The sequence below is a fragment of the Thalassophryne amazonica genome, chromosome 12 (genome assembly GCF_902500255.1).
Source record: "Thalassophryne amazonica chromosome 12, fThaAma1.1, whole genome shotgun sequence".
NCBI lineage: Eukaryota > Metazoa > Chordata > Actinopteri > Batrachoidiformes > Batrachoididae > Thalassophryne > Thalassophryne amazonica.
The window spans coordinates 56,334,782-56,355,755 of NC_047114.1; the positions used below are offsets into that span (position 1 = coordinate 56,334,782).

General features: G+C 45.0%; 1 protein-coding gene and 1 long non-coding RNA gene across 2 annotated transcripts in view; both read right to left on the reverse strand.

Annotated features, from left to right (window-relative positions):
• LOC117521779 overlaps nt 1-861 on the reverse strand; it is a 30,715-nt gene extending 29,854 nt beyond the window's left edge. The window contains exon 1 of the long non-coding RNA XR_004564055.1: nt 850-861. This is a non-coding gene — a long non-coding RNA (uncharacterized LOC117521779). The remainder of the gene's footprint in view (nt 1-849) is intronic.
• A 988-nt stretch (nt 862-1,849) lies between these two features.
• LOC117521774 (myosin-7-like) overlaps nt 1,850-20,974 on the reverse strand; it is a 42,679-nt gene continuing 23,554 nt past the window's right edge. The window contains exons 33-39 of the mRNA XM_034183115.1: nt 16,226-16,534; nt 7,570-7,773; nt 7,186-7,482; nt 4,750-4,854; nt 4,568-4,663; nt 2,164-2,298; nt 1,850-1,975 (exon numbers count right to left, since the gene is read on the reverse strand). Of these exons, the coding sequence (XP_034039006.1) occupies nt 1,955-1,975; nt 2,164-2,298; nt 4,568-4,663; nt 4,750-4,854; nt 7,186-7,482; nt 7,570-7,773; nt 16,226-16,534 (1,167 nt within the window). The 3' untranslated portion in view covers nt 1,850-1,954. The remainder of the gene's footprint in view (nt 1,976-2,163; nt 2,299-4,567; nt 4,664-4,749; nt 4,855-7,185; nt 7,483-7,569; nt 7,774-16,225; nt 16,535-20,974) is intronic.

The window sequence follows — 20,974 nt, forward strand, 5'->3', positions numbered from 1 at the left end:
TTAGGAATGAACATATCAGAGGGACAGCTCAGGTGGGACGGTTTGGAGACAAAGTCAGAGAGGCGAGATTGAGATGGTTTTGACATGTGCAGAGGAGGGACCCAGGGTATATAAGGAGAAGGATGCTGAGGATGGAGCCACCAGGCAGGAGGAGAAGAGGGAGGCCAAAGAGGAGGTTTATGGATGTGCTGAGAGAGGACATGCAGGTGGTTGGTGTGACAGAGGAAGATACAGAGGACAGGGTGAGATGGAAACGATTGATCTGCTGTGGCAACCCCTAACGGGAACAGTTGAAAGACAAAGAAAAAGAAGAAGACAAATGACAGTGTTGACATTAATGTAGCTATTCTATCTGGATTCATTTTATTTATAAATCAAATCCATAAGTCAAACCTGCTTTCCTTTTCAAGATGTCTGCCTCACAGCTGGCCCACTAGATGCTGTCAAGGAAAATGATTTTTGTTTTGTTTTTTTGTGGCTGCTTAGTGGCCAGGCTACTTCTACTGGGGTAGAGTTGAGCTCAGCTCCTCTTAGCTGCCTCACTGCTGCAAAACGTAACAGACAGGAGCCAACAGGGTTCATAAATGTTTTTCACCATTACTAACAATGTTAAAAACATTAACGGTCTAAAAGTTATCGGAACTAAATTTATCGGAAGCCAGTTGGTCCGCTGATTGTTTCTGAAGTTAGCTGAAAGGCTGATCCACTAACAAGAAAGTTAGCTTTGCTAATTAGCAGATCAGCAAAAAATAAATAAATAAATTTAAAAAATAGTGGATTAGCGGAACTGTGCCCACCACTGCTTATATTACACCCAAAACAAGTGTTGATAAAATGATCAGGTCTCACCATTAAAATATTCAAGTTATTTAGCCACTTATATAAAGCTACAGGTCGGCATTAGAAGCCCCAAACTCTTGACAGAACAGTGATGGAATGGCAGAACAGTGTGGTGCCATCTAGTGTTAGTGTGGGTAAATTTTCCAATATGGCGATTTGCTATTCTGGCGATTAGTGCTAATTGGAACAGATAAGTTTGTGCTTTGAACATGACAGGGGGGACATTATCTTGAGATTGGTTATCAATATCTTGAGAGTAGGGGCATAGTAAGGTGCTCTTCTGTCAATCATTCCGTCAATTGTATTATCATTCCGGTTCTGCTAACCGTTCCGGTTCTATTAGTACCCGCTGCCAACTGAGTATCATTTGAGTATCTCATTGCTGGGCCGAGTGTCCTGGTTTTCCGTAATCAAAATATGGTCACCCTAGCAAAACACCCACTCTGATTGAAAATGAATAGAAAATTGTCACTTTGCCTCTGTTGCTTGCTGTCACTTGTAGCTAATGTGACCATACCTTGAGAACTCAGAACCTGCTCAGCATTGACTGGATAATTTGAATTTGAGACTCGTGAGGTGCAGCAGGGAAATGATTTGTTCTCTATCTCCTATAGATGGAAAATTGAGACTCCTAGTGGTAATAGCTTGTTATTGTTACACTTTGCGTAAAGTTTGTAATTCAAGTATATAATCCCATGGTGTTTTCAGGAAACATTAACTGGTGTTTGGAGGTTCCAGAAGATCATACTGTAGATCAGTCATGTGTACATTTTGCATTAAATCTGTAGGTCTGCAGTATTTAATTTGTATTTATTGAAACTTCGCAGCACCCATAGAGCAACTCCAGTTCTCAGGCAAAGGCCCAGGAAGTGCTAACGTGTTTCTTTGACTTAAATAAACAGTACTACTATCTGTGTATACTGACAGATTTCAGGTAACGTTCCTCCTGGTTTTCTGAAACTTGGGCGCACATGTCTAATTTCTGCCAAAGAAAAATAAAGACACAATATGATATGCAGATAAATTTTTATTGTACTCAACAATTAGCATGCTTAGGGAGACACAGATCATCAGCCAACCGGTGCCTCAGAAATACCAATTCTTTCCATGAGCTTCACTCCTCATCATGTCCCTTCTGCAGTAAAAGGCAGGAGGAAAAAGAGACAAAACAAGAAGAATTAGTTACATATTTTGAACCTTTTCATGGTTTTAAAAGCTTTTTTTTGTTTTTAAATCATGACTAAGATTTTTTGCACAGTATCGTAAATACAAGCACTGCACTCAGACATAACCATCAACTGAAATGTTTGAGTGTACGCTGACCTTGGACCCCACGTCACGGCTCTTGGCACGCAGCTTGTTGACCTGAGATTCAGCAATATCAGCTCTCTCTTCAGCTTCATCAAGCTCATGTTGCAGCTTACGGAACTTGGTAAGATGCATGTTGGCCTGTTCCTCCTGTAGAACAGTCAAACAGTGCCACTGATGTACTTTTAATTTCGCAATACTGTGGGACATTATAGTGCTGGAGTCTCCATGTGTATGTGTTTTAATCAATGATAATTCATTAGTAGTTCATAGTAGACATACCTTCACCATGGAAAACCTTCTGTGTATGAAATGAGCTGATTACATTTTAAAATTGTTTGATGCATGTAAAAGTGCATCTCAGCAAATTTGAATATCTTGAGTCCAATGTTTTGGTTTGTTATTGCATAAAGTGAACCTTTATACTGTATATGTATATTCTCTCGAACATTGCATGTAAACTCGTTCAAGCATTTTTTTTTAATTTTTTTTTTGTATTGCAGTTGTATTACAGCCAGTGGGAAGAAGTAAAACATATCTCAAAATATTACAATATTAAATTTTAAGTTTGAGTAACTTGCACATTTTGCAGTATAAATACCATGAATCTCTCAGTCTGTCTCAGTACACATAACCACAATCATGAGGAAGACTGCTGCCCTGACAGTTGTCCAGAAGATGCTCATTGGCACCCTCCATAAGTGGTTAAGCTACAGAAGATCATTGCTGAAGCGCTGGCTGCTGTATCAAAGCATTTTCATTGAAACTTCCCTGGAAGGGAAAAGTGTGGTAGGAAAATATGCACAAGCAACAGGGATGACCGCAGCCTTGAGAAGATTGTCAAACAAAGCTGATTCTAGACCTTAGGTGAGCTTTCACAAGGAGGGGACTGAGGCTGGAGTGCACCAAGAGCCACCGTGGACAAACATGTCCAGGAAATGAGCACATTGCAAGTGTCAAGTCACTCTTGAACCAGAGACAATGTTAGGGCTAAGGAAAAAAGGAAGTGGACTTTTCCACAATGGTCCAAAGTTCTCTTCAAATGAAAGAAATTTTGCATATTATTTGCAAATCAAGGTCCCAGAGTTGCACTGCATCATCCTGAATGACTGCTCACTGTTTATCATATTCAGGAAGTGTTAAAGGACTTGGCCGAGGATAGGGATGTGTGGAATGAGCTGCTTGGTCTACTGCCATCACAACCCGGATCTGGGGAAGCAGTAAAAAATCAATGACTAAATGAATATGGAAATCAATGCCCCGGAGTCTGAATCTAGACTGGAGAATCACAGAATCCATGTTGGTTGAAGTCTAGTGTGAAGTTTCCACAGTCAGTGATGATTTGGTGCCATGTCATCTGCTAGTGTTGGTCCACTGTTTTTGATCAAGTCCAAAGTCAACATAGCCGCCTACCAGGAGATTTTTAGTGCACTTCATGCTTCCAAATGCTGACAGCTTGATGGAGATGCTGATTTCCTTTTCCAGCAGTACTTGGCAGCTGCCCACAGTGCCAAAACTACTAGTAACTGGTTTGCTGGCCATGGTGTTACTGTACTTGATTGGACAGCAAACTCGCCTGACCTGAACCCCACAGAGAACCTACGGGTATTGTCAAGAAGAAGATGAGAAACAGCAGACTCATTGACACAGACAAGCTGAAGGCTGCTATCAAAGAAACCTAGGCCTCCAAAACACCTCAGCAGTGCCACAGGGTTTTTGTCTCCATGCCACACCGCAGTGATGTAGTATGTAATTAAAAAAGGGTCCCAACCAAGTACTGAGTGCATAAGCAAACATAATTTCCATCAGTTTGAAATTTCTGTACCAGAAAACCTTTTTGGGGGGGGGGCAGTTGTCCACACTGATCAGAATTACAATTTAAAAAAAAATGCTTGAAAGAAGTTAATTATATGTAATGAGTGTAGAATTTTTTGTGGAAAGGTTTTTTGAAAAAAACATTTTTAAATTTCTAAAATAATAAATTTGAGTGAACCTGTAAACATATTAATTAGGATGAAGTTCACTCCCCCCTTCCCACCCCAACAACCCTTACTATGTTTATTTGTTTGTTTTTAATGAGAATGTGTGTATATGAAGGTGACACAAATAGTATGTGATGCTTGACAGGACACTTCATATGCAACATGTATTCATATGGCCATGCTAATTCAGTTGCCAGATTGTCTATCCAAATGCACCTGAACTTTATATTGTCAAAATGTGTCTAATGGTTTTGACACAAATATAATGGTTTACACACATGTAATAGTTACATTACAAATTTTAATAAAATATGTATTATGATAGATGCATTTGAAAATAAAAAATGGTGACACCCACAAATGTTTTGACTGTGTGAATAAATTAAGATCAAATTTGTGCTGATGACTGTTTAATGAGGATAAATGGGAATACTTACAGCATCCTCAGCGATTTTCTTATAAGATTTGACCTTCAGCTGCAGCTTGTCTGTCAAGTCTTGCAGGCGAGTAAGATTCTTACGATCTTCCTCTGTCTGAAATTAAAAAAGAATAGTAATAATTTTAATTGTTGTTAGGAAATGAAATATTCCAGTCTGAACTGAATTGAACTGAGAGTTACCTGATAGGTCAGCTCTTTGATTCGTCGCTCATATTTTCGTATTCCCTTCAAACAATCACTGGCTTTTCTCTGTTCAGCCTCAAATTCATTTTCTAGTTCTTTTATCTGTTGAGTAAATGTGATGAGAAAATGTTTCCATCAGACTAAGTTATAAGTAAATTTCTAAAGTAATATAGTTTGTCACTTTGTGATGATTTCAGTGAACAATTACAAATCAGAAAACATTGGGACGATAGGCAACCTACGAGTAAAAACACACACACACACACACATATATACGAGGTCTGTCCATAAAGTATCGTACCTTTTTATTTTATTTTTTTAAACTATATGGATTTGATTCATATGTTTTCACGTCAGACAAGCTTGAACCCTTGTGTGCATGCGTGAGTTTTTCCACACCTGTCGGTGACGTCATTCGCCTGTGAGCACGCCTTGTGGAAGGAGTGGTCCCGCCCCGTCGTCGGATTTTCATTGTCTGGAAATGGCGGAATGATTTGGGGGGTTTTTCCATCATAATTTTTTTCAGAAGCTGTTAGATACTGGCACCTGGAAACTGTTCAAAAAATTTATCTGGCTTTCGGTGAAAATTTTACAGGCTTCACAGAGAATAAGGTCTGGTAGTACAGCTTTAAGGACCCCTTTAAGGACGCTCAGCGCGCCGCGCTCCGAGCTGCGACGACACGGCACAAGCCACCGTACCATTTCTGATCTGATGGCTCTGTGGATACGAGACCATCGTGTGCTCTTTCTCTGGTTATCACAAGAGCTGGACATCAGCCATTTTCCGGCAGATTTCACTTTTAACAAGAGATTTTGTCATGGAAAGCCGCGCGGAGGCTTCGCGCGTCACAACCGATTCGCTTTGGAAGCAAGACAAAGGAACACCTCCGTTTCGGCGTGCCAGAGGACAAGTTTGGACATGTCCAGCTCTCCACAATTTCACTGATACTTACTGGACTGGTAAGCATTGAAAGCCGAGATAGACATGATGGGAAAAAAACCCCCAGATCATTCTGCCATTTCCAGACAATGAAAATCCGACGACGGGGCGGGACCACTTCTTCCACAAGGCGTGCTCACAGGCGAATGACGTCACCGACAGGCGTGGAAAAACTCATGCATGCGCACAAGGGTTCAAGCTTGTCTGACGTGAAAACATATGAATCAAATCCATATAGTTTAAAAAAAAAAATAAAAAGGTACGATACTTTATGGACAGACCTCATATTTTATATATATATATATATATATATATATATATATATATATATATATATATATATATATATAAAATATACACTTGGAAATGTTCGTGTCCATCTCCTGGTGTGACTCAAGAAAACTGTAAAAGTGATGACTTAATCCTTACATTTACAATAAATTGCACTATCAAATAAATTTAATTAAGGACGGTGCAATTTATTCCAAATATAAGGATTACATAATCACTTTTACAGACAGTTTTCTTGAGTCACACCAGGAGATGGACACGAATATTTCCAAGTCTCTGACTATGCCTCTGAATTGTTCTGGATTTCATTTACATCAATCATTAAGAAATGCTAAGTATGGTACTGTATGGTATACGTGTGTGTGTGCGTGTGTCAAATTGGCATTTATCAAAAAATTGAGTGACCATGCTGGAAGGAGACTAGTGAGGGAAGACGTCCATGACAGTTCTGACAGAATTAAAGGCTTCTCTGGATGTGAGTCGATAAACGGGGAATGTTGCAACATTTGCCTACTGCATCCCCATTTAGCGCCTCATGTTGGAGTAGAGCAGATAATTTTTGAGAAGTGCCTATTTGACACAGATATACTACACACTACCATACTGTTTTACAGTATTTCTTAATGATTGATGTAAATGAAGTCCAAGACATATTCAGTGACCTGGAAATGTTCATGTATCCATCCCCTGACTTGTCTAAAGAGAACAAACTGGAAATCCGATGATTTCATCCTTATATTTACCCTGTCCCAACTTTTTTTTTCTTTTTAGAATGTGTTTCAGGTCTTAACTGTAGGAATAGATAATACATGTACATTAATAAATGAAATTAAGTTGAAGACACAAAACATGAGCTATCTCAGGTTCACATTCTGCTATGAAATAGATTCAAAGTTATCATGATCAATGGTTTGTGTGTGTGTGTGTGTGTACGAGTTTGTTTTGTTAGGGTTTTTTTTTTTTTTTTTTAGCATTTTCCATATTGTCTTAACTTTAATGTAATTTGGGGTTGTGCAAAGCAATCTGTGTGTACGTGTTAACTGTGGTCTTGGGCCTGTCTGAGTTTTACCCCATCACTCCATTGATACTATTCAAAAGATTCCCCTGAAATATTTTGGTATGTGCTAATCGACCCTCATGTTAAAGGGTTTTGTTTGACTATTTGAGGTGTTAATTATTATTTCTTGCCAAGTTTCTCGTACCCTGGCCTCAAGCTTCTGGACCTGCTTCTTGCCCCCCTTCATGGCGATCTGTTCAGCTTCATCCAGACGGTGCTGCAGGTCTTTGATGGTTTGCTCCATGTTCTTCTTCATTCTCTCCAGGTGAGCGCTGGTGTCCTGCTCCTTCTTCAGCTCCTCTGCCATCATGGCAGCGTCCGTGATGGCCTTCTTGGCCTTTTCTTCAGCATTCCTGCACTCCTGCACTGCTTCTTCCACTTCACTTTGAAGCTGGGCTGAATCGGCTTCCAGCTTCTTCTTTTGGTTTATCAGGCTGGTGTTCTGATTCATGGAAAAATTTCATTGTAAGATTCCAGAGTAAAGTGACAGTAATCAAAGATCACTGTCAAATACTATTTCGGCACATACCTGTGAGTGCAGCAGCTGCACTCTCTCAGAGACATCCAGCAGTTCTTGTTCAGCAAGTTTGCGACTCCTCTCAGTTTGTTCGAGAGCAGCCCTCAGTTCCTCCAGTTCAGCCTGAACCAAGTTGTTGCGTCTCTCAACAATGGCGATGTTCTCTTTAAGATCATCATTGCTGCGAAGGGAGTCATCAAGCTGCAGTTGAGTGTCCTGAGGGAGAAGAACATTTATCATCAATTTATCTTTTTAATTTACTGGGAAATCGGGGGCTGAACAGTAGATTGTGTACTGTAAAAAAAAAATCCAAGAGGTCTGTAACAGGAATGACTACGAATTATATTGTCTTCTTTAGATGTTTGTTTTTAATGTCCTTACACAAAGAAAACATGTAAAAACTAAAGGCAGAACCTTCAGGATGTGGAAACTGTAGGTCCTGAAGCCAACTTTTAAATGTTTCAAGTGATATGAATCCATATTTTTAGTTTTGTGTCTGTCTTTTGTTCTGTACCTGTATGAGGAAACCTGATAGGAACCCACAGTGTATCAGGAAAGTATTCACAGCACTTTTTCCACATTTTGGTATGTTACAGCCTTATTCCAAAATGGAGCAAAGTCATTTCTTTTCCCTCAAAATTTCACTCGCAAAACCCGATAATGACAACATGATTTTTTTTTTTTATGTTTGCACATTAAAAAAAAAACTAAGAAATTGCATGGCAGCAATTACAGCCTCAAGCCTTCTTGAATATGATACCACAAGCTTGGTGCACCTATCTTTGGGTAGTTTTGTCCTTTCCTTTTTGCAGCACCCCTCAAGCTCCATCAGGTTGGATGGGGAGCGTTGGTGCTCAGCCATTTTCAGATCTCTCCAGAGATGTTCAGTCGAATTCTCTGGGCTCTGGCTGGGTCACTCAAGAACTTTCACAGAGTTGACCTGAAGCCACGCCTTTGATATCTTGGCTGTGTGCTTAGGGTCATTGTCCTGCTGAAAGATGAACTGTCACCCCAGTCTGAGGTCAAGGGTGCTCTGGAGCAAGTTTTCATTCAGGATGTCTCTGCACATTGCTGCATTTATCTTTCGCTCAATCCTGACTAGTCTCCCAGTTCCTGCCGCTGAAAAACATCTCCACAGCATGATGTTGCCACCACCATGCTTCACTGTAGGGATGGTGGCTGGTTTCCTCCAAACATGACGCCTGGCATTCACACCAAAGAGTTCAATCTTTGTCTCATCAGACCAGAGAATTTTGTTTCTTGTAGTCTGAGAGTCCTTCAGGTGCCTTTTGGCAAACTCCAGGCGGGCTGCCATGTGCCTTTTACAAAGGAGTGGCTTCCATATGGCTACTCTACCATACAGGCCTGATTGGTGGATTGCTGCAGAGATGGTTGTCCTTCCTGAAGGTTCTCCTCTCTCCACAAAGGAATGCTGGAGCTCTGACAGAGTGAGCATCGGGTTCTTGCTCACCTCCCTGACTAAGGCCCTTCTCCCCCGATTGCTTAGCTTCGACAGGCAGCCAGCTCTAGGAAGAGTCCTGGTGGATCTGAAGTTCTTCCATTTATGAATGATGGAGGCCACTGTGCTCACTGGGACCTTCAAACCAGCAGTTTGTGTTCTGACATGCACTGTCAACTGTGGGACCTTATACAGGTGTGTCCCTTTCAAAATCATGTCCAGTCAATTGAATTTACCCCAGGTGGACTTCAGTTAAGCTGTAGAAATATCTCAAGAATGATCAGTGGAAACAGGATGCACATGAGCTCAATTTTGAGCTTCATGGCAAGGACTGTGAATACTTATGTACATGTCGATCCTTTTTTTTTTTTTTTTTTTTTTTTTTTTTTAGTAAATTTGCGAAAATGTTTTAATATTTTCATTATGGGGTATTGTGTGTACAATTTTGAGAGGAAAAAAATAATATCATCCATTTTGAATAATGCTGTAACATAAAATGTGGAAAACGTGAAACACTGTGAATACTTTCTGGATCCACTGTACTGTGATTTGAACTGTACTGTGTGTTGGGAAGGTGTCATAGCACGGACCCACAACAGGGGGCGGAAATGAACGGACAATGAGTAAGCCAAAAGGTAACAATTTAATGTTGTGATAATACACAACGAAACGTGCAGGAATCTTCACAGTCAATAAACACCAGGTGACGTGTGGGCAGGCTCGAAGATAGAAGACCCCCGACGAGAGAGAAGCCGCGTCCCACACGGCCTCCACCACCAACGGTCTGAAGAACACCGGAGCCGCCAAGTCCCGAGTCCCCAGGTGGCCTCTGTCTTCGGCTGTCGACCCTGGTACTGCTGGCAGAAAGCAGAGATATGATGTGTGAGTGTGAGTCCGCACACTCAGTAATTCACAGTCCAAACACAGTTGGGAGGGAGCACCTCCACCTCCAAATCACACACACTCGTGCAGCTCCTGGTCAACCACTTATCTGAGATGGGGTGTGAGGCGAAGCCGTCGCTGTCACACCAAACGCCAATCCTCCAGATAAGGCAACACTCCAGGAAAACGGCTGCAATAGAAGTTCAAGTTATTACACACACAGTGTTAGTCAGCAGAGAAATTACCTTGGTACTGGTAGTTGATTTCTCTGCGAGGAGGTGGAGTTGCAGTCCGGCTTTTATGGTGGTGATGATGATGAACGAGTGACAGCTGGTGCAGGGGATGAATGACAGCTGTCACTTCTTCTAGGTCTGGCGCCCTCTTGTGCTTGGAGCCCGCACTCCAAGCAGGGCGCCCTCTGGTGGTGGTGGGCCAGCAGTACCTCCTCTTCAGCGGCCCACACAACAGGACCCCCCCCTCAACGGGCGCCTCCTGGCGTCCGACCAGGCTTGTCCGGATGTCTCGTGTAGAAATCGGCCAGGAGGGCCGGGTCCAGGATGAAGCTCCTCTTCACCCAGGAGCGTTCTTCAGGTCCATACCCCTCTCAGTCCACCAGATAATTGGAAACCCTGGCCCATACGACGGACGTCCAGGAGCCTGCGGACTGTCCAGGCAGGCTCCCCGTCAATGAGCCGGGCAGGAGGCGGCGTAGGTCCCGGAGTACAGAGGGGCGAGGTGTGGTGAGGCTTGAGACGGGAAACATGAAAGACAGGGTGAATCCGCAGTGAAGCCGGGAGTTGAAGCTTCACTGCGGCCGGGTTGACGATCTTGAGGATCTTAAAGGGTCCGATGAATCTGTCTTTCAATTTTGGGGAGTCGACACACAAAGGGAGGTCCTTGGTCGAGAGCCACACCTCCTGCCCGGGCTGGTACGTGGGGGCCGGGGAACGCCGGCGGTCCGCATGGGCCTTGGCCCTCGTCCGGGCCTTTAACAGGGCAGAGCGGGCGGTCCGCCACACCCGGCGGCACCTCCTGAGGTGGGCCTGGACCGAGGGCACACCGACCTCTCCCTCCACCAGCGGGAACAATGGGGGCTGGTACCCCAGACAAGCCTCAAAAGGGGAGAGGCCGGTAGCAGACGAAACTTGGCTGTTATGGGCATACTCGATCCAGGCCAGATGGTGACTCCAGGCCGCCGGATGCGCGGAGGTGACACATCGGAGGGCCTGCTCCAACTCCTGGTTGGCCCGCTCTGCCTGGCCGTTTGTCTGGGGGTGGTACCCGGACGAGAGACTCACGGTGGCCCCCAGCTCCTTGCAGAAACTCTTCCACACCTGTGAAGAGAACTGGGGACCATGATCTGAAACGATGTCCGATGGTATCCCATGCAGCCGCATGACGTGGTGGACCAGGAGGTCTGCCGTCTCCTGGGCCGTCGGGAGCTTCGGGAGGGCCACGAAGTGGGCTGCCTTGGAGAACCGGTCCACTATCGTGAGAATCACGGTGTTGCCCTGGGACGGCGGGAGGCCCGTGATGAAATCCAGGCCGATGTGCGATGAGGCACTGGCAGGGGTTGGAGGAGTCCCGTCGTCCTCCGATGGTCTGCCTTGCCCCTGGCGCAGATGGTACAGGCCTGGACGTAGTCCCGGACGTCGGTTTCCAGGGACGCCCACCAGAAGCGCTGCTGGACTACTGCCACGGTCCTACGCACTCCGGGATGACAAGAGAGCTTGGACCCATGACAGAAGTCCAATACGGCAGCTCTTGCCTCTGGTGGGACGTACAGTCTGTTCTTGGGGCCAGTCCCCGGGTCCGGGCTTCTTGTCAGGGCCTCCCGGACGGTCTTCTCCACGTCCCAGGTGAGGGTGGCCACGACAGTGGACTCGGGGATGATGGTCTCGGTGGGGTTCGACAGCCCCACTTTGGCTTCTTCTTCGTGCACCCGGGACAATGCATCTGATTTTTGGTTCTTGGTCCCGGGGCGATACGTGATCTGGAAGTCAAAGCGCCTGAAGAACAGAGACCAGCGGGCTTGCCTGGGGTTCAGCTGCTTGGCGGTCCGGATGTACTCCAGGTTCCGATGGTCCGTGAAAACCGTGAAGGGCAACGATGCCCCCTCCAGCAGGTGTCTCCACTCTTCAAGAGCCTCCTTCACCGCAAGAAGTTCCCGATTGCCGACGTCATAGTTCCGTTCAGCTGGGGTCAACCTGCGGGAATAAAAGGCACAAGGATGGAGAACTTTATCAGCCTCGACGCTCTGGGACAGCACGGCTCCTATCCCTGAGTCAGAGGCGTCCACTTCTACTATGTACTGGCGATCAGGATCAGGCTGCACCAGAACTGGTGCAGTCGAGAACCGGCGTTTCAACTCCTGGAACGCGGCTTCGCACCGATCCGACCAGGCGAAGGGGACCTTGGTGGAGGTCAGTGCAGTCAGGGGGCTAACTACCTGACTGTAACCTTTAATGAACCTCCTGTAGAAATTTGCAAAGCCGAGGAACTGCTGTAGTTTCCTGCGGATTGTTGGTTGGGGCCAATCTCTCACCGCCGCAACCTTAGCCGGATCAGGGGCGACGGAGTTGGAGGAGATGATGAACCCCAGGAAGGACAAAGAAGTGCGGTGGAACTCGCACTTCTCGCCCTTCACAAACAGCCGGTTCTCCAACAACCGCTGTAGGACCTGTCGTACATGCTGGACATGGGTCTCAGGGTCCGGGGAAAAGATGAGTATATCGTCCAGATATACGAAGACGAACCGATGCAGGAAGTCCCGCAAGACATCATTTACCAAAGCTTGGAACGTCGCGGGGGCGTTAGTGAGGCCGAACGGCATGACCAGGTACTCAAAATGACCTAACGGGGTGTTGAATGCCGTCTTCCATTCGTCTCCCTTCCGGATCCGAACCAGGTGGTACGCGTTTCTAAGATCCAATTTCGTAAAGATTTGGGCTCCATGCAGGGGCGTGAACACTGAATCCAACAGAGGTAACGGGTATCGGTTGTGAACCGTGATCTCGTTCAGCCCTCTGTAATCAATGCATGGACGGAGTCCGCCGTCCTTTTTACCCACAAAAAAGAAACCAGCACCCATCGGGGAGGTGGAGTTCCGGATCAGCCCGGCAGCTAAGGAGTCCCGGATGTAGGTCTCCATTGATTCGCGTTCCGGATGTGAGAGGTTGTACAACCTACTGGACGGGTACTCAGCGCCCGGGACCAAATCGATGGCGCAATCATACGGTCGGTGCGGGGGAAGAGTGAGCGCCAGATCTTTGCTGAAAACGTCAGCAAGATCATGGTACTCCTTTGGCACCGCCGATAGATTGGGGGGAACTTTGACCTCCTCATTAGCCGTAATGCCGGGAGGAACCGAGGATCCTAAACACTCCCGGTGGCAGGTTTCGCTCCACTGCGTGACAACCCCGGACGGCCAATCTATCCGGGGATTGTGCTTCACCATCCATGGAAAGCCCAAAATCACTCGGGAAGTAGATGGTGTTACATGGAACACCATCTCCTCCCTGTGATTCCCAGACACAACCAAAGTCACTGGTTGTGTCTGATGTGTGATTAATGGAAGCAGGGTGCCATCTAGTGCTTGCACCTGCAAGGGTGCCGGCAGAGCCACCAGGGGGAGCCCTACTTCCATTGCCCATCTGCTGTCCAGCAGATTCCCTTCCGACCCCGTGTCTACCAGTGCTGGGGCGTGAAGGGTTAAATCCCCACAAAGGATTGTTACTGGGATTCGTGCCGATTTGCGGGGTTTTCCCGTGTGTGTGTTATGGCCCACCCTTAGCCCAGTTTCTAAGGACGGGCGTTGTAGTTTGACCGTTTTAGGGCAGTCCTTCTGCATGTGCTCGTAAGAGCCGCAGACAAAACACTCCCCGTGGGCCAGCCTCCTTTGTCTGATATTTGATTTTAATTTGGCCCTGCTCGTGTCCATAGCCTCCTCAGCAGGGGGAGCTGTAGCCACACGGAGCTCTCTGGCAGTGAAGCGTGGGGACGACGTCTCCTTGTCGGAACCGGAAGGGGGAGGGACGGCTCGTGCCCGGTCACGCCCCCCGGCCTGCTCCCGACGATGCTCGTTTAAACGGTTGTCTAAGCGTATAACTAAATCGACAAGCCCGTCAAAATCCCGCGGTTCCTCCTTGGCCAGTAGGTGCTCCTTAAGGACCGGGGACAGTCCATTTACAAAGGCGGCGCGGAGCGCAACGTTATTCCAGCCGGACCTCGCTGCCGCGATGCGGAAGTCGACTGCATACTCGGCTGCGCTACGGCGTCCCTGTCTCATCGACAGCAGCACGTTCGAAGCGGTCTCACCTCTGTTGGGATGATCAAACACTTGTTTGAACTCCCGTGCAAACCCAGTATAAGACGTTAGGAGCCGTGAATTCTGCTCCCAAAGCGCCGTAGCCCATGCGCGTGCCTTTCCTCGAAGCAAATTAATAACATAAGCTACCCGGCTAGCGTCTGATGCGTACATGACAGGGCGCTGTGAAAAGACGAGCGAACACTGCATGAGGAAGTCTGCGCACGTCTCCACACAGCCTCCGTACGGTTCCGGAGGGCTTATGTATGCTTCAGGGGACGGTGGGGGGGTTCGTTGAACGACCAGTGGAACGTCTGATACAGGCCCAGGACCAGCCAGAGGAGTGGCTGCAGCAGCGCCCTGATCGCGCGCTTCCACCCTGGCGGTGAGAGCCTCCACCCTCCGATTAAGGAGGACATTCTGCTCGGTCACTAAATCTAACCGAGCCTTGAAGGCGGTTAAGATCTGCTGCAGCTCACTCAACACGCCTCCCGCTGACGCCTGCGCTCCTGGCTCTTCCATTGGCCGTTCAAGCTTGGGTTGACGCCCCTCGGAATCCATGACAATGGCCGAGAAATCCTGTTGGGAAGGTGTCGTAGCACGGACCCACAACAGGGGGCGCAAATGAACGGACAATGAGTAAGCCAAAAGGTAACAATATAATGTTGTGATAATACACAACGAAACGTGCAGGAATCTTCACAGTCAATAAACACCAGGTGACGTGTGGGCAGGCTCGAAGATAGAAGACCCCCGACGAGAGAGAAGCCGCGTCCCACATGGCCTCCACCACCAACGGTCTGAAGAACACCGGAGCCGCCAAGTCCCGAGTCCCCAGGTGGCCTCTGTCTTCGGCTGTTGACCCTGGTACTGCTGGCAGAAAGCAGAGATATGATGTGTGAGTGTGAGTCCGCACACTCAGTAATTCACAGTCCAAACACAGTTGGGAGGGAGCACCTCCACCTCCAAATCACACACACTCGTGCAGCTCCTGGTCAACCACTTATCTGAGATGGGGTGTGAGGCGAAGCCGTCGCTGTCACACCAAACGCCAATCCTCCAGATAAGGCAACACTCCAGGAAAACGGCTGCAATAGAAGTTCAAGTTATTACACACACAGTGTTAGTCAGCAGAGAAATTACCTTGGTACTGGTAGTCGATTTCTCTGCGAGGAGGTGGAGTTGCAGTCCGGCTTTTATGGTGGTGATGATGATGAACGAGTGACAGCTGGTGCAGGGGATGAATGACAGCTGTCACTTCTTCTAGGTCTGGCGCCCTCTCGTGCTTGGAGCCCGCACTCCAAGCAGGGCGCCCTCTGGTGGTGGTGGGCCAGCAGTACCTCCTCTTCAGCGGCCCACACAACACTGTGACCTTGAAGCCGTAATTCATACTGAACTGTGAAGTAGGTGTAGGAGGTGTACTGTTACAACCCTGGTGAGAACACCACTTAGGTACACCTGTTCAATTGCTTGTTAACACAAATAGCCAATCAGCCAATCACATGGCAGCAACTCAGTGCATTTAGGCATCTAGATGTTGTGAAGATGAGTTGTTGAAGTTCAAACCGAGCATCAGAATGGGGAAGAAAGGAGGTTTAAGTAACTTTGAATGTGACATGGTTGTTGGTGCCAGATGGGCCAGTTTGAGTATTTCAGAAACTGTTGATGTGCTGAGGTTTTCACGCACAACCGTCTCCGGGGTTTACAGAGAATAGTCCAAGAAGGAGAAGATATCCAATGACTGGCAGATGTGTGGACAAAAATGTCTTGTTGATGTCAGAGGAGAATGGACAGACTGGATGAATGGGTGACTGCATGATGCTATCCTATCAATATGGGCCAACATGTCTGAGGAATGTTTCCAAAGCCTTGTTGAATGTATGCCACAAAGAATTAAGGCAGTTCTGAAGGCAAAAGGAGGTCTAACCAAGTACTAGCAAGGTGTACTTAATACACCGGTGTTTGGGACTATACACAGGACAGCGTATAGTCTGTACTTTGTTTTTTGTTTTAATGCATACCTTCAAATGTGCATGAACAGCTTTCAGTTGTTTCTGGGCCTCAGCTGCCTGCCTGTTGGCCTGGCTGAGCTGGATCTCCATTTCATTGAGATCTCCCTCCATCTTCTTCTTCAAACGGAGTGCCTCATTCCTGCTGCGAGTCTCTGCCTCAAGAGAGCTTTGAAGTGTGTCTACGATTCTTTGTTGGTTTCTCTTGGCTTGCTCCATCTCTTCATCCTTTTCAACCAGCTTGCGCTCAGTTTCAGCCTTCACCTGGTTGAACTCGAGTTGTGCTCTGAGAATCTTCCCTTCCTCATGCTCTAGTGAGGCCTAGAATGGCAAGAACAATGCAAAACATTCATTGAATTTCACAGTATTGTAACAGTTTGGCAAGGATATGTACTTAACCCCTTAATGACAATACATTAATAGAAAAATAGGAAGGTGTGGCATCAGGGGAACTGTTTGGCTACTGAACTATCAGGCATCAATTTGTACAGATTGGTGAATATAAATCAGCATGTCATCTCAGTTATGTCACGTCAGAAAAACAAGTGCATCACAACTTTCTATTCGGAAGTCATGCAGAAATCAGTGACACAGTTTTCAGAAGCCATTCTGATGTATCTTCAAATGGAAGAAGCAATATATTCCATGCCCAAGCATAGTCTATTTCAAACACATCTGAGAGAGATTTTAATCCAAAACACCTCATAAAGAAATACATTCTAGACTTAAAAATGTTTTGTGACAGGGAGAGGAGTCACAATTTCAATTTGTGTGGTGAATTTGTGGAATGGCTTGGATGAAGAATTACAGAGAAGCAATCAGTGCTTCTCTGTAATTCTGATAATAATAATAATAATAATAATAATAGCACTGATTGCTTCTCTGTAATTCTTCATCCAAGCCATTCCACAAATTCACCACACAAATTGAAATTGTGACTCCTCTCCCTGTCACAAAACATTTTTAAGTCTGCAGGGTGGTGGCCAAGTGGTTAATGCGCTTGGTTTCAGTTCAGAAGGTTCCGGGTTCAAATCCCACCCCTGCCACATTTCTCCATGTAATGTGGAGTTGCGTCAGGAAGGGCATCCGACGTAAAACTTGTGCCAGTTCAACATGCAGATCCACCTTGGATTTGCTGTGGCGACCCCAAGTGCAAACAAGGGAGCAACCAAAGGGACTTACTTACTGATAAGACCACATTAAAAAAAACATACAGAAGGAACACTTTAAGAATATATGAAGACAAGCAGGATATATATAATATACACATATAGACACACACACACACATATATATATATATACAACCCCAATTCCAATGAAGCTGGGAAGTTGTGTAAAATGTAAATAAAGACAGAATACAATGATTTGCAAATCCTCTTCAACCTATAATCAATTGAATACACCATAAAGACTAGATATTTAATGTTCAAACTGATAAACTTTATTGTTTTTGTGCAAATATTTGCTCATTTTGAAATGGATGCCTGCAACACGTTTCAAAAAAGTTGGGACAGTGGTATGTTTACCACTGTGTTACATCACCTTTCCTTCTAACAACACTCAATAAGCATTAGCGAACCGAGGACACTAATTGTGAGTGTCATGATTGGGTATAAAAGGAGCATCCCCAAAAGGCGCAGCCGTTCACAAGCAAAGATGGGGCGAGGATCAACACTTTGTGAACAACTGCGTGAAAAAAATAGTCCAACAACTTAAGAACAATACTTCTCAACGTTCAATTGCAAGGAATTTAAGGATTCCATAATCTACAGTCCATAATATAATCAGAAGATTCAGAGAATCTGGAGAACTTTCTACACGTAAGCGGCAAGGCCGAAAAACAACATTGAATGCCTGTGACCTTTGATCCCTCAGGCAGCACTGCGTTAAAAACCAACAAGATTGTGTAAAGGATCTTACCATGTGGGCTCAGGAATACTTCAAAAAAAAAATTGTCAGTTAACACAGTTCGTCACTGCATCTACAAGTGCAACTTAAAACTCTACCATGCAAAGTGAAAGCGATACATCAACAACAACCAGAAATGCCACCACCTTCTCTGAGCCTGATCTCATTTGTAATGGACAGATGCAACGTGGAAAAGTGTGCTGTGGTCTGAAGAGTCCACATTTCAAATTGTTTTTGGAAATCATGGACGCCGTGTCCTCCAGACAAAAGAGGAAAAAATCCAGCCAGATTGTTACCAGTGCAAAATTCAAAAGCCAGCATCTGTGATGGTATGGGGGTGTGTTAGTGCCCACGGCATGGGCAACTTACACATCTGTGATGGCACAATGTCGGACTCTGTAGTTTTCTCTGGGCCCCTCCCCAATCGGACCTGGAGTGACATGTTTAGCCGCATGTTCTCCTTGAATTGCTGGCTGTGTGAGTGGTGTCCAAAAAATGAGGTAGGCTTCGTAGATAATTGGCAAAGCTTCTGGGGAAAACCTGGTCTTGTTAGGAGAGACGGCATCCATCCCACTTTGGATGGAGCAGCTCTCATTTCTAGAAATCTGGCCAATTTTCTTAAATCCTCCAAACCGTGACTATCCAGGGTTGGGACCAGGAAGCAGAGTTGTAGTCTTACACACCTCTCTGCAGCTTCTCTCCCCCTGCCATCCCCTCATTACCCCATCCCCGTAGAGACGGTGCCTGCTCCCAGACCACCAATAACCAGCAAAAATCTATTTAAGCATAAAAATTAAAAAAAAAAAAATAATATAGCACCTTCAACTGCACCACAGACTAAAACAGTTAAATATGGTCTATTAAACATTAGGTCTCTCTCTCTTCTAAGTCCCTGTTAGTAAATGATATAATAATTGATCAACATATTGATTTATTCTGCCTTACAGAAACCTGGTTACAGCAGGATGAATATGTTAGTTTAAATGAGTCAACACCTCCAAGTCACACTAACTGCCAGAATGCTCGTAGCATGGGCCGAGGCGGAGGATTAGCAGCAATCTTCCATTCCAGCTTATTAATTAATCAAAAACCCAGACAGAGCTTTAATTCATTTGCAAGCTTGACTCTTAGTCTTGTCCATCCAAATTGGAAGTCCCAAAAACCAGTTTTATTTGTTGTTATCTATCGTCCTCCTGGTCATTACTGTGAGTTTCTCTGTGAATTTTCAGACTTTTTGTCTGACTTAGTGCTTAGCTCAGATAAGATAATTATAGTGGGCGATTTTAACATCCACACAGATGCTGAGAATGACAGCCTCAACACTGCATTTAATCTATTATTAGACTCAATTGGCTTTGCTCAAAATGTAAATGAGTCCACCCACCACTTTAATCATATCTTAGATCTTGTTCTGACTTATGGTATGGAAATTGAATACTTAACAGTATTCCATGAAAACTCCCTTCTGTCTGATCATTTCTTAATAACATTTACATTTACTCTGATGGACTACCCAGCAGTGGGGAATAAGTTTCATTACACTAGAAGTCTTTCAGAAAGCGCTGTAACTAGGTTTAAGGATATGATTCCTTCTTTATGTTCTCCAATGCCATATACCAACACAGTGCAGAGTAGCTACCTAAACTCTGTAAGTGAGATAGAGTATCTCGTCAATAGTTTTACATCCTCATTGAAGACAACTTTGGATGCTGTAGCTCCTCTGAAAAAGAGAGCTTTAAATCAGAAGTGCCTGACTCCGTGGTATAATTCACAAACTCGCAGCTTAAAGCAGATAACCCATAAGTTGGAGAGGAAATGGCGTCTCACTAATTTAGAAGATCTTCACTTAGCCTGGAAAACGAGTCTGTTGCTCTATAAAAAAGCCCTCCATAAAGCTAGGACATCTTACTACTCATCACTAATTGAAGAAAATAAGAACAACCCCAGGTTTCTTTTCAGCACTGTAGCCAGGCTGACAGAGAGTCAGAGCTCTATTGAGCCAAGTATTCCTTTAACTTTAACTAGTAATGACTTCATGACTTTCTTTGCTAATAAAATTTTAACTATTAGAGAAAAAATTACTCATAACCATCCCAAAGATGTATTGTTATCTTTGGCTGCTTTCAGTGATGCCGGTGGTTAGACTCTTTCTCTCAGATTGTTCTGTCTGAGTTATTTTCATTAGTTACTTCATCCAAACCATCAACATGTCTATTAGACCCCATTCCTACCAGGCTGCTCAAGGAAGCCCTACCATTATTTAATGCTTCGATCTTAAATATGATCAATCTATCTTTATTAGTTGACTATGTACCACAGGCTTTTAAGGTGGCAGTAATTAAACCATTACTTAAAAAACATCACTTGACCCAGCTATCTTAGCTAATTATAGGCCAATCTCCAACCTTCCTTTTCTCTCAAAAATTCTTGAAAGGGTAGTTGTAAAACAGCTAACTGATCATCTGCAGAGGAATGGTCTATTTGAAGAGTTTCAGTCAGGTTTTAGAATTCATCATAGTACAGAAACAGCATTAGTGAAGGTTACAAATGATCTTCTTATGGCCTCAGACAGTGGACTCATCTCTGTGTTTGTTCTGTTAGACCTCAGTGCTGCTTTTGATACTGTTGACCATAAAATTTTATTACAGAGATTAGAGCATGCCATAGGTATTAAAGGCACTGCGCTGCGGTGGTTTGAATCATATTTATCTAATAGATTACAATTTGTTCATGTAAATGGAGAATCTTCTTCACAGACTAAGGTTAATTATGGAGTTCCACAAGGTTCTGTGCTAGGACCAATTTTATTCACTTTATACATGCTTCCCTTAGGCAGTATTATTAGACGGCA